This window comes from Argentina silus (genome assembly GCF_951799395.1).
Source record: "Argentina silus genome assembly, chromosome: 11".
Classification (NCBI taxonomy): Eukaryota; Metazoa; Chordata; class Actinopteri; order Argentiniformes; family Argentinidae; genus Argentina; species Argentina silus.
The window spans coordinates 19,368,614-19,386,604 of NC_139665.1; the positions used below are offsets into that span (position 1 = coordinate 19,368,614).

The 17,991-nt window shown below is 45.8% G+C and overlaps 1 protein-coding gene across 3 annotated transcripts in view; it reads left to right on the plus strand.

Moving 5' to 3' along the window:
• The first annotated feature begins 500 nt into the window (after positions 1-500).
• Positions 501-17,991, plus strand: part of ptp4a2b (protein tyrosine phosphatase 4A2b) — a 21,596-nt gene continuing 4,105 nt past the window's right edge. The window contains exons 1-4 of one of the 3 annotated variants that reach the window (XM_083680005.1): positions 531-660; positions 2,524-2,635; positions 17,114-17,421; positions 17,716-17,824. In XM_083680005.1, coding sequence (XP_083536131.1) covers positions 17,417-17,421; positions 17,716-17,824 — 114 coding nt within the window. In that variant the 5' untranslated portion in view covers positions 531-660; positions 2,524-2,635; positions 17,114-17,416. Of the gene's footprint in view, positions 661-2,523; positions 2,636-17,113; positions 17,422-17,715; positions 17,825-17,991 lie in introns of all 3 variants that reach the window. The other 2 variants (XM_083680006.1, XM_083680004.1) reach the window with 2 other exon arrangements.

A 17,991-nucleotide genomic window follows, 5' to 3' on the forward strand; every position in this document is an offset into this window, starting at 1 on the left:
GGTTCCAAGATTAGGTTTGCGTTGACACGAAGAGCTAGGATACTCAAATACACAAATCAGTAATCATCAATACAAACAATAGTAGGCCTAAAGAAATATGATCATAGGTCATTTACATTCCACATTTCATACACAAACATAAACATACACAAACATAAACACTCAAAACTCTTGACTACACGACACAATTTGGCCAAGGTGAGGTCATCCGTCACGGTGGACCAAAATGACTCATTACCTCGTGAGTGGCCTGCTCATCATCGCTTATGATGAGAAGTTTATCTAACACTGCTATAGCGCTTTTGAGAGACCTAGCTATAAGCTAACTACATATGCAGATGGTAAAACACAACGAAACGTGCTCACGTTTTCCAGTTTAATAACAGCGACATAGTTGTTTGCCAAATGTTATTGTTGAAGTTAGTGCCAAGTTATTCGCGAGTCACGAAACTGTAGAGCTGTCATCGGTATAGTCTTCTTGCGTGGCAGTGACGCCCGCCATCTAACGAGATCACAACCCTGGAAACTCCTCCCAACAGATCCGAGGAGAACTCTCTTACCCACATTGAAGACGGACAAAAAGCGGTCTGACAGAGATATCTACTCTCCATCCACTTTCTCCGGGATTGTCACGGGATTTCAATGTCCAGCCTGCTCTTTGTAAGTAGAAACACAGTGTAGGTATTTGTTCGCACCATTATGCATTGTCGCAAAACCATAGCTACGGGATTAAACCTACAAGGTTAGCGGCAGCTACAGACAGTCTTTGGCTGACAATAGTCAAGAAAGGAGCTAGCTAGCTAGTTAGCAAGTAAGCTAACGCGGGGATGTTCTCGCAACGTTATCCATAGCTAGATAACTAGCAAACGTTCGTGTTGATGAGGACGAAAAGCTTGGAAAGACATTATCTAAAACTCAAACTTTATAACCTTTACGTCAAAACTACCGTTAGCGAGCGTGGCTATTTTGGTACCGCGTTAGCTAACAGTAGCTAGGAAGAAGTGGTCTAATTGCTGAAATGAAATGAAACGTTCCAGTTATGGAACGTTTTTAAACGCACATGAGCGAAAGTGTCACGTTCATAACGACATTTATTTTCTACAGCGAGCTTCTTGTTATTCAGGTATTAATGGAAGTTCGGTAATTAATCAACACAGTTTATAGAACGTTATTTTAACATAATAAAATAGTTTTTATAATCGTTCCAGGGAGTAGTCAGACCCGCTAGCAAGCAATCACTCGCCAAGTCTTCACAGCACATCATCAGCTTGACATTTCGATGAAGTAACAACACGTTAGTTTTATGTTTATGGTAGTTAACTGGCTTTCAGTAAACGCCACATCAAACCAGCTATAGCGTTCCACTTAGTTAACATTTTCACCCAGGTTATCGTTTCACACAGAGTAGAGAGCCATGGTTGACCCATTTTTTCAGAAGTGCCATATGCCTGTAGCCGGCTAGCTTAGCTAACGCTAGCCAGGTACTAGCATAGCCGGATTGGTTTAAACTAGTACTAGGAACTAAACTAGTTGCCTTCTAGCTAGTTAGTCTAACTGATTCGGCACACAATATAACATTTGTGTGTGTGATGGCGTATTAAACCAGTTTGGTAGTTTGTCAAGTCTAGTTAGTAGTATGTGCAGTTTAGCCAGCTTGACTATCCCTTTGTGGGCTAGGGTTATTTATGTAAAGATGAGCGAATCAGTTTGTTTTCGTTGTTTTAAATGGTCCATTGAATAGCTACGCTAACCACAAGGCGATTGTATTATGCAACTGCTCTGCTACTTGTTACTAATAAAGGGGATAGATATGTTGAAATATGACCCTAGCTTCTATCTTGGCAAACCTTGTTCCTGTCCCAATCCAGTGGCATGTAGCTACGCAGTGACGTATAGTACTGGAAATGTCGGTGTCTGGATTGGGTGTCCATCGTTTTGTATGGTCCTACCGTTATCTTTGGGCCTCGGTGTAATGCGATAGCCTACCGAATAGACTGGCCTATTTGCCCATGTCTCCACACACGCAGCGAATGGCAGCATGGCCTGACGGATGCACATTGTGAGAGAAATGCATGCCCTCATTCATGAGATGCCTTAGATGTATGCCTTAGGTATATGACATACCTCTCATACTCCACTGCCTGCATATTCTCTGTTACATGCTTTGAGTAACTAGAGTAACAGGTAAGCATTTTGTACATTCCTGCTTATGAGTCATACACACACACACATTATATATGTGTGTGTGTATATATATATATACATATAATATATATATATTTGTGTGTGTCATGGCACATAATAAATAATAATAAATAAATAGGCGTGTGTCTTGCTCACAATGTGTATCACAGTCAGGCCATTATCATTTGGCCTGCTCATTTGTTTGCAAATGTAGATTGCAGTGCATTTGAGGAAGTGCATTTTTGGGAAGGAAGTTGACTATCACAGCTGTGATAGTCCTAGCATCACATCATATCCCCCCTGCCTTATTTTCTCCTTTTCCCTTCTCCGGGTGTTAAGGTGTTTTTCTTTGGCAGTGAGTGATTCCGGTTTCTTGTGGTGAATGAGTACACTACGTTTACAACTAGCGCACAGAGTGGGCGGACAAGTCAAAGAGTAACTAGAGTAACAGGTAAGCTAATTGTACATTCCTGCTCATGAGTCATACATAGCAAGGTGACCTATTTTGCTATGCACCTTTTTAAAGTGAAAAATAACCAGTCATAGGGCTTAGCAAAATGCCTGACTTCTTTAAAAATAATCAGGGTAGCGGTCTTTCAGTTGTGATTTGGTTATAGCCTTTGTTTATGTAGGTTTAATTGCCTGAAAACAAAACAAAACAACAGTAAAAAAAAAAAAAAAAATCGAATGTCCTTAAGGGCACTGCCATCTTTTTTTTTTCTTTACACACGTTTTGAGTTTGCAAGTAGGTTGCTCTTAACAGTGACCTGCTTTATATCAAAACTAATTGACACACGATGCTGGAGCCCACTCTGGAAATAGCCTAGCCACACTCAGCCCACATACAGCAGAGCCCACAACTAAAGGCAGCCAACGCTTGGGAAGGCCCTCATTCATGAGATGCCTTAGATGTATGACATACCTCTCATGCTCACTGCCTGCATATTCTCTGTTACATGCTTTGGGTTAGAGGTTGCCCTTGCTTAAACGCAGATCGAGGATCATCGCACCCATCCCTAATTCATATATTAGCCTAAATATTACAGAATAAGATAACTTTGCAAAACCGACCATAGATCAGGATGTAAGGATGTCCTCCTGCTCCCTGGGGGTTCCATTGGCGGTAAGCTTAGCATGAATCATCCTCAAGCTTACGTTGGCTCACATTTTCTAGGCTATGCCTTACTTTTTATGCTTTACTACCAGTCTAGTCTGTTTAATGCTGGATGGTGCTAGACATTGCAGTGGTTCATTGTCAATTTGTGTACTACTTTACCGTACAATTCCAGACCGAATGTATCTGTCATCATCCAAAGAGCGATTCTTTTGTACAGAACCTGTTGGTGTGGTGCATTCCACTTAACTTGATGGTGTGACATTTTGCACAAAGAGGACGGTTCCTCTCTCTCTGTATTAACAGCATAAAGAAAGCAGAGTGTGACAACAAGGGAAGTCCTCAGCCTTGGTTACCGTAACTGCGAAAACTGAGACCAGCGTACAGTAACTTGAGGCCAGGCGGGGTCAGGGGGGAGAGCTGTCTCTTGTAGTCGGTTGGCGCCAGGCCTGGCTTGACCGCAGGGTGTCTGTCTGTCTGAAAGGTGGGGTTGAGGAGGTTATGTTCCACTCTAGCTGGTGTAACAGATTTGTCTATTTAAAATGTCTTTTGTACCCCTGGGTGTCTGGCTGTGGTAAGAAAGGAACAAAAAGCTCTTTGATTTGGTGTGTTCAATTCGAACCTTAACCATTAAAGCTGATATGGGCCTATGGTAAATCTGGCATCTGCAGGGCCGGCCATGCGTCCTCCACAAACCTTAGGGCATCCATGGTTCTTGCGCTCTGCAGAGAGGAGTGTGTTGTATGCATACAAGTTTGTGACTATACAGTCCCTGTGAACTCACTTCAGGTGGCATTTTACGGTGTTTCCAGGGCACTGTAATTCGTGGATGGAAAAACAAAAATACCAAATCCGTGAATGTTTCTGTTGCGTTGGGCCTATTGGCAAAAAAAGGCAAGCATTCACTCAATTAACGAAACGTATTACTCGAGAGAACACGAGAAACTGAAGCGGCATAAACTTCGAAGCGCAAGCTTTGAATGGCCGTCCGCTCAGGTGTGCTCTACCCACCCGCCTCACAGGCACCGGGCCTCACAGGACAGGCAGGGGCGGACGCAGGTCGCAACGCTGCAGAGGGACGCTTCTCTCGTATTTAGTGACCTCGAGCCCGACCCAATCAATCTCGTTGTTCACTCTCGTCGACATATATCGACGGTGGACTGACTCGGCCCAGCGGGAGACAGGAGTTATGTCGACATGATTTTCCAAGTGCTGCCAATGATGTTTGTGTTTTAGCTTTTTAAGAGGAAACCGCTCCATCCACAACTGGTAACTTTGCATGGCCAAACTACCCTCGGGGTAACTACGTGACTCCCAAACTGAGAAGAAGAGGGGAGCTTGACTTACCTTGATGTTACCGGTGTGCTGTAGGCAATCGGTGTTTTGCGCCTCATGCAAAAAGCCGTTTATAAATTAAAATAGCCTGCCTGCTTATTCGTTTTTAATAATTTCTTATAAATCGTTGCTATTAAATTTTTCAAGGCCAGTTTTTTTTGCCCGTGTCATTTGGCAATTTGGCTTTTAGGGGTATGACAACAAATGCCCCAGTATCAATTAGGGGCTTTATAGCAGCGGAGCTGCTGGCACTTTGGTGTTTATGCTAGTTGCCACAGCACTGCTATAAAGAGAGGCACAGGCTAGTTACTGGCAGTGTTTCTGACACCTCCTCCTCTGGATGCTGCTGCTAGGCTCCCCCATGCTGACTCTATAGCAACAGGTAGGAATAGGATCTCCCATTGTCAATGGTGTTTACAGCTACAGGTTGTTTACACCATAGTCCCCCCCCCCCCCTCCAGTTAGAGAGAATCATAGCTACAGGTGAAAAGCAGGCAGTGTAGCTGTGCAAATCATCACCTTAGTCAATAGCTGTTGTTTGTTCTAGCTGCGGTGCTGGTGGTTGTTGTTGTTGTTGTTGTTGTTGTTGCTGCTGCTGTTGCCCACTACAGGACGTCTGGCCTGGTCTAGAATCTGTATTTTGTGGTGACTGGTCTAGAACTACCTGGGCTTGGGGAAAACAGACAGTTCACCCTCTCATTCCCTCGCTGCTGTTATCTATCTGCGCTATCTCACTGGAGGTTGTGTGACCTTTTAGTCCTTTTCTTCAGTAGCTTATTAAAACACATGATACGCGTGGCTCCGCACAGCACGTCCACAGAGTGAGTGCAATGAGGAGCGGGCCTCGCTCGAGCCCTAAGGGTGTACGATGGAGTTGCCCAAAGAAACTGATCTGTGTTCAGTTTTACAGTTTCCCTTTGGTAATGGAAAAGGATTTATAGAAGGCAACCTGATCTTAGATCTGTGCCTAAGGGCAGCATCTACCCGGAGCCCCCCCCCCCCCCCCCCCCCCCCCCCTCTTTCTTCCTACTGCTGTGCCTCCTGCTGCTCCTCCTGCTTGTCTGTGTAAATATTTAAAGAGGAACGCCACTGCTCCGCTCTGATCTCCTCTGGAGGGACAGGACCGGGCCCCGCAGGAGCACCCCTAGCCACCCCTGAGATGCCGGTTGTTATGGCAACAGGCATCCCTTGTTGATCTTGTGCTCAAAAAGTGAAGTTTGTCTCGAAATTTCAGAAGGAATGACGCCACTTTGAAGGCGTTATCCCCGGTCTGTTTGGATTCTAAGGTGAAGCTTTCCCTTATGGCCCATTACACGTTATCTATAGAATCTGTCCGTGATCACCTTGTTGAAATGGAGAAGGAAAATAGAGAATTATTTGAATAATGGGCATTGGCTCCATGCTTCAGCCTTGTGTTAGCGTTGGCACACACATGCAATATGCAAACCTAAGACCTTGCGCTCCATCTACAGACAGGAAGTGCTGCCTCAGGGTGCCACACACACACACACCTGACCACCACAGGAAGTTGCTGCCACTTGTTTGCCATGGGAACTGCTTTGCAGAGGTGCCCATAGATATTATCTTGGCTTTCATGAGGTGTATAGTTTTCATGGTTTCCCCCCAAAGAATGGGGACTTGTCGACTTGGCTACACCTCTTTCATCATCAATGACATTGTCAAAAGCAAAACAAGGCTGTTCATGAACTCAGATCATAACTTATCATGTTCTTCAGTTAATTTGGAGCATTCCAGGGTAGGTCATCTTGACATAGTGCTTTCAGGACCCACAGAAATGACCAAAGTCATAAAATACATGTGACAGCGCTGAGAAGCGGGGGGGGGGGGGGGTCTTCAGCTGTATTTTGAGCTGGCATGAGTCACTTTTGATAATGCAATCCAGCCCCACCTTGTTCAAAAGTCCTGGGGAAAACCCTGCTGTCTGTGTAGCTTATTTCATATCACTTTGTTTTGCCCAGACTTTGGTTGATAGATTGTTTGTTAGTGTTAGTAGAGGCCCTGTGTTTGTTCTTGTGCATGTAGGCTAAAGGTTCATTCCTTGCTTTTCCCATTGTGTTTACCTCATTAATTCCTTAGACAAACCTACTGCTCATCTCTACTGGACTGACAGGCAAAATCCCAGTGATTAGATGATGATGGTGTCTGTCTGCAACCTGTGTAGGACAGGTAGGTGACCTCACCTACCGGGCCCCGTCTGACTGTCTGGCCCAGAGGTACAACCCAGGGAGCTGACCTTCTGGAAGGGAGCTGATTAGATTTGTGACAGGAGATTATGACTCATTAGAGCTCAGGGGCAGCTGGAGACTGTCCCTAGTCCCTTTTTCCATCACAATAGCACTCTGAGAGAAAGAGAGAGAAATTAGAGAGAATATCATCTCGCATGTTACGAATGCTTTTCATGCTTGGTTCTCTTTCGCTCCCAGAAATTCCTCTTTTTCTCATTCACGTCACATAGCCAAGTCCCAGCCTAAACCCTGGGCTGTTTTTCTTGCCATTTCCTATAGGATGCTGAAATTCAAGCACATGCATGGGAGGTTGCTCACAATTGTTGAGCCAGGGCAATAGATGGTTGATGCTATTAGTCTGCTTGTACAATGTTGAGAGTTAGTCTAAGTCTGCCTGTGGGAATATTGTGTCAATAAATTACCAGAAGATGATTTTGCAAGTGGTCTTATTTTCTTTCCTGTCTTCTGGACAGAAAATCACCCGTGGGTGGTTAAAATGTGAAGCATAGGGTTGTATAGTGCTGTGGTGATTCAGTTAACACCTGTGTGTGAAATGGTATCTCCCTGTTGTTATAGATTGACTTATAACAACAAAGACTCGGTGTTCTATTTGAAACGTTGGAGAATGTTTCAATGGCTTAAACCGAGGCCTTTCAGCTGAATGGTTTGGCATCTCTTACTTACCTTTAAGTACCTTTCTTTTAAGTACCTTCTGTTATTGAAATGCGCAGACCATTCAGCCTCAATCCCTCCCCTCTTTCTTTGCTCTCCCTGTTTTCCTCTAGTTGGGTTTTGAATTGCCGTCTTTGACTTGCAAATGCGGTGCTTGATTTGACTCTAGGTAAATTAAATTATCTGCGACTTAGGCTAATTGGAACCTGTGTAGGCCCTACATCAGATACGTGTTACATGAGAAAGGCAACCTGGTGTTGGCAGGAACATTTGTTTACGTTGAAGTGGTACCTCAAGTGTAATCATAGCTTACGTACAAGGGGCTGATTTGCTATTCTTGAATTAGCCTACTACTCTGCATAATGTCTGGCTTGAATTTGGGTAATATTTTACATGAAATCGGGTAGTATTGGTTCGTGTAATAATTGTTTAAGTAATTGCAATGTGCCATGACAGTAATTAACAGTACTTATTCCACTTGTAAGACAAACTGCTGAACTTCAGTACAACAAAGCACTACAGACCTGTGTAACATCATGTTGATATAATTGCTTGTAGCCTAGTTACAAGACTGACTACACAGGTATGGTACAACGTTAAGTGACCATGTTGTGACAGCCAGCTTATTATTAATGATGAACTTGATAATTAGGCCTTACATGCTAACTTTGATTTTCTAAGTGTCAGTCTTTCTTTGTTGGATCCTCAAACATTACCGCATGTTTAAAGGTACCAAAGCCGGGTCTCTCTCAGCCTTTTCCAGAGGAAGCGCGACCCCTTTCCCTGCGCCCTCCCTGTAAGTGCCATCACAGCCCTTTGATGGTCATGCAGTTTATCTGTGCTCACTCGGAGCCTGCGTAGCGGTCAGATAAGGGGGCTCAGTGCGTGTGAGGGGTCGTCTGTCCAGAGAAACAGTGGCTTGGCACATTCTCTCTCTCTGTAGGCTGTTTCACACAGAGAAGGCGGCAATAAATAATACAAGATCTTATCCAGCCCTCCGGGAGTGGCTGAGAGGTGGAGGCCTTTGACTGTGTGTGTGTGTGTGTGTGTGTGTGCTATTCAACCATAATATGGTTTATGTATGCTAATAACAGTTCAATATAACCTAGTTTCATTATAAGTTGTGAAGTCAAGCGTAATGATTTTCTTTGAGTCGTATACTTTATGGTGTGGTATGGACTCTACACTGACCTGTAGTGTTGTTTTTGAGTTGTTAAAAGAGGTGTTAATAGACGAGGCGTAGCTTGTGGCTAACCTATGAGCTCTTCTCTTGTTTTTTTAGAATAGCTGCTATGAATCAATAAACATTCACTGCAAATAAGTCTGTGAATAAGAGAATATTGATAAACAAAACGTGCTAACCCTAACCCCATGCTGTTGAACTGGGACATTGAATTGATTTTCATAACTTACCAAATGTAATTGTTGTCGGAAAGTATACAAATATTGGTCGTCTGAAGTTCATAAGGCATCTCTGTAAAACGGCCATAATCTGTAAAAAAATAAAAAATAAATAATAATGTTTGAGAGATGATGCGTGCAATCAGGTTAGTGCAGCTTTCCAACACACAGAAGTGCTAAGCAATTACAGCCCTTATGACCACGAAATTGGATAGTTATCAGCTGATTAGAATCGGGATTCTATCCACTTTGCTTGTCTTTGAAGAACTAACACACCCATTGCTACAGATTGAGACTGCTCCAGATCTCAAGTCTGGTTTGCGTTGGCTGTGCGTCTCTCAGTAGAATCTCTTTTGTGCTGACTCCTGCTCACTTGCCGTACTCTCTAGCTATTTCTCTTTCCTGCCCTTATGGCAGTCACAACACTGGCAAGGTTTCATACCAGGTGCACCTGTATCACAACAAGCCCTTCGGGCCCATGAGCATTCTCGGTTCTAAGAACACCGCTCTTGACGTTCTGAGAACCCTCACTTTTATCTCCACATGGAATGCGGTAAACAAAACAGGAGCCTGCCCCAAACACCTGACTCCAGTATCTCTTTCAGCTCAAGGCACCTGTTTGCAAATCCCATTCACCCTAATCAATGTGTCGCTCTCGGGGAGGTAACTGCTCTCAGTGGTACTAGTTAAACAGTGTGTCATGTTGTCCTGTCCTGACATGCCTTCGTTTTTTTTTTTTTTTCCGTATTCCTTGCGTGTCACTTTAGCAGGGTGAAGTGATTGGGGCGGAAGGGTGGAAGGGAAGAAGCAAAGCGGCCATATTGTCTTTGGTTGTAAACTGTCTCGCTTGCAGCCTCGCCCTTTTGTGTTGTTTTCTTTGAGCGTCACTAAGATAGCGGGGGGGTATAAACTGTCGTTCACAACTTCCTGTATGTTGTTTGCTTATCGCTGTGGTGACCTGTCAACGCGAGCCTGTTCCGTCCCTCCTTGTGCTGGACTCTAACCCCCCGGAACACAAGTCTGCTTAACTTTATGAAGTGTGAAGGTATTTTTCCTGTCTTGTGACACAGTGGTAGATCGGGGTAGGGTAGTACAGCGCACGTGCGTGTGTGTGAGCGTGCGTGTGTGAGCGTGCACGCACGGCGTGTGAGCTAGCGTGAGCTCCTGTGGCCTCTTGTTTGTTCATTGTGTGAGCCACCCGCCCACCCCACATGTCACAGCATTGACATCACAGAAACCAACCAGCTGGAGCCCGGGGCAAGTGTGACCCAATGCCTTATCTAGGCCTCTCTCTTGCACTTCCTCTCTGGTGGACTCTCTCTCTTTCTCTCTCTTGCACTCTCTTACTCTCGCTCTCTGATTCTCTCTCATTTTCACTCTTGCCTGCTTCTACTTTGTGCTTTCTCTTCCTTGCTCTCCCTGGCTATCTCTCTGCAGACTTCCTTTCTCTTTGACACGCTATTCTCTCGCTAACGTTTCCCTCTTCGTGCGCCTCTCCTCTTTCTGACTTGCCCCTGTCTCTTTCTTCCCCTTTTGCTCACCACATTCCGTCAAAAATGATCAAAGAGATGTCTTGGTTACACTCAACTCAACAGATATCACTGGAAGGCCGGTCACCATTCATAAAGGCCCATTGGAATTAAGTGAATCATCTATTACCACAATGACTTGAAGACCTTGGCCCGGAGCCAGGGATGAAACTGCGGCCTCCAGTTTTACATTCCCACTTGTTACAATAGCGTCCTCGATCGATGCTAGCCCTACCAACCACTCGAATGTTCTGTGTCACCTTGGCTACAGAGAGAGTGTATGAATGTGTGTGTGTGTGATAGTTTTTGTGTGTATGCTAGTTGGGTGGAGGGGGGGGGGGGCTAGAGGCGTTTATTTCGTGTGCTCATGTTTGCGTTCATGACTGGGTTGTTTAGACTGAATTGGTAGTGTACAGCTCTCTGTCTGCTGTTGTGGGCACCTTAACTGTATAGAATACTGTTTTTGTGTCCATGGTTGTAATATCAGGCTTGTGTGGGTCGGCAGAGCACTTATCTCTCTTGTGCTGTACTGTTCTCCTTGTCCCCCCAGCCCCAAGGACTAACCAGAGCAGGACTCCCTCCCTCCCTCCCTCCTGCCCAGGGATGGCAGGCACTCACTCCCCTTCTTACTGGCTCGTCTCCCTGCCTCATCTGCCACACACAGCAAATTACCCGTCCAGCTGCTCTAGGGCAGAACCAGCCATCCCAGCTCCAGTCCAGACCGAACCACAGACAGCCCCAGGCTCTGCCCCCCCAGACAGGGTTTGCCCCAGGCAATTCTGACACCTGCTCCAATGGGGGGAGTAACATAGCCTGCCCAGGACTACTTTTGATTCAGAATGAATCACTGTACATTTTAACATTCCAGCTCATTCCTTCGCTTGTTGTTGCTGCAATCCTTTGCGTGATGTTGCTGGTCCCCCCTCCCCCCCCCCCCCCCCCCCCCGCCTCGGTCTAGGGAACCTAAATCATCAGTGTTTACTTGTTGTCATGGCCTGAGCCCTTGTCTGTAGATCAATCTAAATCTTCTGCACCGTGTAAAACTGCCAACATATCTGTGACAAACGCTAATGCCAAAAACACTGGCATGCTAACCAGTAGTCCCTGAGTCTGGTTCTGTGCCAGCGGCTCAGCTGGATTTCTAGTCCCGATCTCTGGGATCTGAGGGGGGGATTAGAGCTCTGCGGTGGTTATATTAGCTATTCAAAATCCCACTAATCCCCCCCATGTTTCACAGAGTCCAAGGATGTGGAAGAGAGAGAGGGGAGGCCTGGGGGAAGCTTCGGGGGGGTGGTACTCTCAGGTGGCTTGGGTTTTCTTTCTCTCAGGGATGTTAACTAGAGCCCTAGTTTCAACCAGCGTGAAATCCCAGAGCATTTATCCCAAAGCATTTATCCCTTACAACAGTGAAATATGTTGGACATTGTATCCATCAATTAGCCTGGTCTCCCATTGTAGCAGCCTTCTGCTCTTCTAGCTGGTCTCTCTGTGAGGTTCCTGCTGGCAGGTATCCAGGATGACAGTTGTTCACAGGGTGACAAATGATAATACATAACATCCCAAAAGAATATGTCCAATTTCTGATGAGAGACTAAATCTGGTTTTTCCCCTAGTGGTTTCCGGCAAACGCATGCAATCAGTGGCGGTCTCCACACCGACCTCTACCTGGTGCAGCACACTGACATCTTAACCCTTTGGTCATCGCCGCCCCGGGTCCTGGTCTCAATTGCCTACGTTTCCTCAGGTGTGGAGTGTGCTAGGAATAGCGTAGAGTAGGTCGTGAGCGGTCTAAACGACACCCTTATACCTATTGTAACCCCAGTTGTTTTTCAACTCGAGCAGTGAAGCCAATTTGTTTCTTCATGTTGAAATAAATGGCACTGTCATGCTGCACACTTGCAGATGCCCTGCTTTCTTCTTTATCACCCGTTTGGGTACTTTTGTTCTTTATGTTCTCAGATACAACGGCTCATTATCACCCTCTGTACAACACATTCTCTCTCTCTCTCTCTCTCTCTCTCTCTCTCTCATATATATATATATATATATATATATCTTCTCCTCCCCCTCCCCTCTCTTTCTCCTGCCTATCCAGCATGTGAGATAGTGCTGAGAGCACAGCTGATAGGGAGACCAGCCCCAATCAGCTCTCACGCTCCCACCACCCCCCCCCCCCCCCCCCCCGTCATACCGCCTCACTAGGGGAACACGTGACGGAGCAGGGCACCAAGGGGACTCTCTCTGGGCCTCTGCCTAGGCCCCAGCCTTAACTCTGCAACCCTGCTACTCAGCGACCTTTATCCCAGTTTAGCTTCCATAGACAAGGGGGGCTAACATGGAAACCATAGTTGTAATTTCTCAGAATAGTGCACACATGCGTGTGGGTTTGCACAGTATATATTTCTAGCAGTTCATGGACTACTCCAAGGGCTATTCAACTATATTCTTTCTATTTTGAAGAACACTCGATTACTGGTTATGAACACTATGATCGTTTTCCATTCTAATGAGAGAAATTGCACTTTAATTGAGGCAAGAGCAGAAAAGTTTGGTTCATATGAAGTCAGGGCAATTCTCTTAATAAATGCAAAGTCATGATGCAGGAAAACGTATCTTGTTTCTAACTAGAGGAACCATTCAGAACAATCTGAGGTGGTGGGTGTCAGGGCTTGTTGATTTGATGCTGAGAAACTGGATTCACATTTACGCAGGTCCAAACATAGTTAGAAAACCTGCCAGTCTTCTTGTCTTTGGGAATTGCTCTCCATTGGCATGCTCAGTCCAAAACATTGCACAGCCCACAGACTGAAGTGCCTGTCTCAGATTCAACACCAATGACAGGCCAGCGACCGCTGATTGCCTCTAAACTGGTACCTTGGTGATATTGATTGACGGTACTCTACAACAGGCTGGACAACAGTTTCTCCTGCTGGAGGAAATAGAACTCGAGTTAATTTCGGCACCAATTTATTCATGTTCAAAGTCGATCAAAGGCCCAGCCTAAATCGATGGGCGGATCTGTTCCCCGAGCCGTCGGTCGAGTACGTGTGGGGTGGGCTATATTAGTTTACTCTAACTGCATTTGCTGCTCACAAGGGAAGTGGATGTAGCGCATGTCACATGTCAGGCGTAATGCATCAGCCCTTTGTGTGTCATTTTCTGTTTCAATCATTAGCACCTCTAGAGCAGCTTGGCGTCAGAGCAGCTGTAAGGTAATAACGATGATGATGATATGGTACAATTACGGTAATTGCGAGCATTAAAATTAATTAGAAGAATTGACAAAGATGTAATTAAGGGAACCAACAGCTCTTATTCGAGTTGAGCTGAATAGCCTCTCGGCATAACAACAGTTATATTTTTAGCTTGTAAATCTGACATTCTGCTGTATCTGTCTATTCATGAAAATTGAAATAACTTCCCATGTAGTGTGACTGATAGTCTGCGTATGAATACTGATACAACAGTCAGTTTCATCCTCGCAGTTGTTGTTGCTGTACAGTACTTGTTTCATTTCCTTTGCGGTTTAGGCTAGCGTACTCGTTGAGCCATCCAAACAAGATTTGGTGTGTTCACTCTCTCCTCTGCGCCGACTCTCTCCACACTGCCATCTGTGCAGTGTGTGTTTTGCAGAACTAGTTTGCAAATTCTGTGATTTGCATGAGTTCCCGACAGTGTTGAGGAAGCAGGCCGGCCTGGCAATACCACAATGTGTCGGCTGCTTTGACAACAGCGTCACACGGCTTGTTTTGAGTAGGGTAGAAGAGAAGGGGGGGGAACGGGGAAAGGAGGCCACTCGGGACAGACCCCCTGACAGGGTAGGGCCACGACAGATGCAGGCCTATATGCTGACTGCATGGAAAAGGATGCTAATGCTACTTGGCTACTACTATCAACAGGCTGCAGACTGCGAAGACAACCTACGGAGTGCAGCTCAGCTGTGCCGTACGGAAGGCTGTGTTACACACTTCTGTGTTACACTATTCTTTGTTACACACTGAGAAACGGTTAACAAAAGCACTGAAGCCCAAATCGGATAGACTTGATTGGTTGATTTATCGAGTGGTTCGAGATTGAAACATCCCTTAAATTGGATCACATGTCACTACCTTTGGGTTTCAGCTTCATTACTTGGAACACTTCATTCCTTTTGCCTTTCATCATCGTTGTCTGGTTCCCTCCCATCTCAACACAAGCTCCTATTGTGTCGGTGTCTGTGACCACACAACTGTTGTTGTCCTCCTGTCGTCCTCAGGGTCTGCTCTCTCTCTCTCTCCCAGGTGAGACGGTCCTCCTCCACTGACTCGGTCTCCTGTGATCTCCCCTGCGAGACCACACAGATCACCGGATGAATGCCTCCCGTTGAAAACCCACTCTTACCTTGTCTTCCCATCTCCATCCTTTTTTGGAGAATTAGAAGCTGATGACAAAAATCCTCAGAAGTTTTTTTTTTTGTTTTCATTTTTTTTTTCTTCCTCTCTGTCTTTCTTCTTCTCTTCATCTCTGCCAGTCTTGTCTGTCGCAGTGCCATAACGCCGCGTATTGTGGTTAGTGCTTTTTCGGTAGCCAGTAATTAAAGGCGTCAGGAAGGATCTTTTGCCCTCTGGAGAGCTGGTGTCCCTTTGAAGAGTTGCCCTGTTTATGGCACTGGATAATAGAGCAGGAGAACCGGAGGGATGGAGACAGAGGGAGCAAGGCAGAGAGAGAGAGAGAGAGAGTCTGGTTCCTTAGCATCAAAATATGATGAAAATTGTTAGACGCCGGATTAAAGCGCTACATTTGGTGATCATATTCTCATATTATATTATGATACTTGGACTTAATGAAGTAGTTTGATTAGCACTCGTATTACAATACATTGTCATTGATAATGACAATGTATTTGGTCGGCCATTTAGAATCGTCCTTATCACGTTGAGGATACATTTGGGCACCCCTTCTATGTTTTTTTTTATATCACCTGTTCTTTTTTTCCGCTGAGGCACCGGACTAAGAGGGAAGGGGAGAGAGAGAGAGAGAGAGAGAGAGAGGGGGGCGGGGGGTCTCTTTGAATAGGAGAGAGAGAGAGAGAATCAGAGACAGACGGGAGAAGAGAGAGTCGCTGTCTCTTTGAAGTGTAGCCATGTTGGTGGGTGGGTGAGGAGCGAGTGGATGAGGATTGTCTGTCTGGCGGGACCAGTAAGAAAACAGGAGGAGGGAAGGAGAGAGTGAAGTGGCTGTTGTTGTCTCTTTGTGTAGGGTAGCTCTGTCACTGGCACGGTGTGAGAGAGAGCGGGTGGGCTTAGCTGTCTGTCCCTGGCATGACCGAAAGAGAGGGATGTAGAAAGACATTGGAAGAGGTAGAGAGAGAGAGAGGGAGGAAAAGAAAGAGCGAGGGATGAATAGACAGAAAGGGAGATGGACAGAGACTCCATGTAAGAGTCTCAGAGAGGTGAAAGGGGGGAGCGTTGGACTGTGAAATAGTCAGCTCGTTTGAAGCTTTGCCCAGCCATAATCCTCACCTTGTGACTGCCTTTGACACCGCACTGAAGTCCAAGCCCTCTTTCTTTCTTTCTTTCTCTCTCTCTCTCTCTCTCTCTCTCTCTCTCTCGTCTCTCTCTCCTTTCCACCGATCCCTCATGTGAGTCGGCACAGCACTAGCCGGCTCTCCCTCGGCCACCCCTCTTCTCCCCTTGCCCTCCTCCTCCTCCTCCTCCTCTAGCTCGTTCACCCTCCCCGTGCCCTCCCTCACACCATGCGACGAGACAGCCGTAGCCAGTTTGCGGCGGCTGAGTTCAAAAACACTTCAGGTCTCGACACCGGATGACTGACTGCTCTTGCCGTTTAGAGACATTACAGGGTCTGTGAGGCTCTCTTTGGAAGCCCCGGCTCTCCTGGGTTTCAGGAGGTGTGTGTCTGTCTGTTCGTGTGTGTGCTTGTGTTCGTGTGTGTGTGTGTGTGTATGGGTGTCTCCATGCTCTCTCTCATACTTGTTCTGGCACTGGAGTGAGTGGGGTGTATTGGCAGGGTGCGGAACAGAACGGTTGGAGGGCATGCATGGTAATCAGTAGGGCTGGGCATTGGCAAGGACTTCACAATACGTGTCACGAAACATGGGTCATGATACGATGCCATTGCGATACGACACATATTGCGGTACATTGCTATACCCTACATATATTTCTTGAACATTGAAACGAAAACCCAATGACCGGTAGATTGAATAAACACATTGACGTCACCCCAATTAATGTCAGTGTTTGTACAGGAGTTAGGTAATGTGGAGAAATCTAGTAGGCCCTACTGCATTCAATGTGGACTAAAATATTGATGAATGAATACTGTTTGATCTAAAGCATTTGGCCAGGAACAATACCGACTGTCATTGGAATTACATTGGGAAATTGTCTGTTTTGAGTACCTGGTACCTTCTGGGTAGTCGTCTGTCTGTCCGTCTGTCTTACCGTACCGTATATATACCTTACCGTACCTTCTGGGTAGTCGTCTTCTATATATATATAGAAGACGACTACCCAGAAGATAGATAGAGATATATATAGAGATATATAGCGAAGATGGTAAACTGGTGGTTGTATTAGTTTGAATTAACCACATTTCCCTCCCCTTCTCTCTTTCTCTCTCTCTCTGTGCAGTGTTTCTGTGTTGATTTGGGCCGTACATATATGGCGTATGTGAGTGTCAGTGGAGACTTCTGCCAGGCTCAGCACCTCTCCTTCGTGGACAAGTGAATCGGCCGCCCCCCTCGGGACTACGCAACCCAGAAGCCCCCCTGACTGCCAGCACACTGGGAACCCTTCTCTTCCAACGGCCTCTTGGGATACCGCGTAGTCCTCGGCCTGATTGCTCAGCCCAGCTCCCAGCCAATAAGAAAACTCCCAGATCTCTTCCCTTCTCTGCTTTCTCCCCGAACAGCCAATCACAAACAGCTCTCCTGAATGGGGTAAACTGAGTGAATGACTCGAGGATAGTCTCCCCATTTTTTTTTATTTTATTTTTTTTTATTTCCTTTTTTACTTCCCTGGAGTACTGTGGACATCCTTTTTTGTTCCGCCCCCCCCTTGTTTTACCATCCTGTAGATCTGCACCTGTTGTCCTTCCTTCCCCACGTGTTGTTGTTTTTTATTTTTTATTTTTTTTTAAATACAGAATCCTACTAGAAGTCCTTGCTGACATCTGAGCCAAAAATCATCCTTTTTGTAAGAGAAATAAGTATTTTATTGTAATTTTTTTCAAGCCGTCTCGCCAACATGAACCGCCCCGCCGCAGTCGAGATCACCTACGAGTGCATGAGGTTCCTCATCACCCACAACCCCACCAACGCCACGCTCAACAAGTTCACAGAGGTAGGTGTGTGTGTGTGTGTGTGTGTGTGTGTGTGTGTGTGTCTGTGTGTGTTTGCAGAAGTAACACCACAGAATTATGGAGGCTCAAACATGCCTTTTGGAGTAGGCGATATGTGTTGCTGTACATATCAATATATCCTCTTTTCTTAACTCTCCCCCTTCTCTCC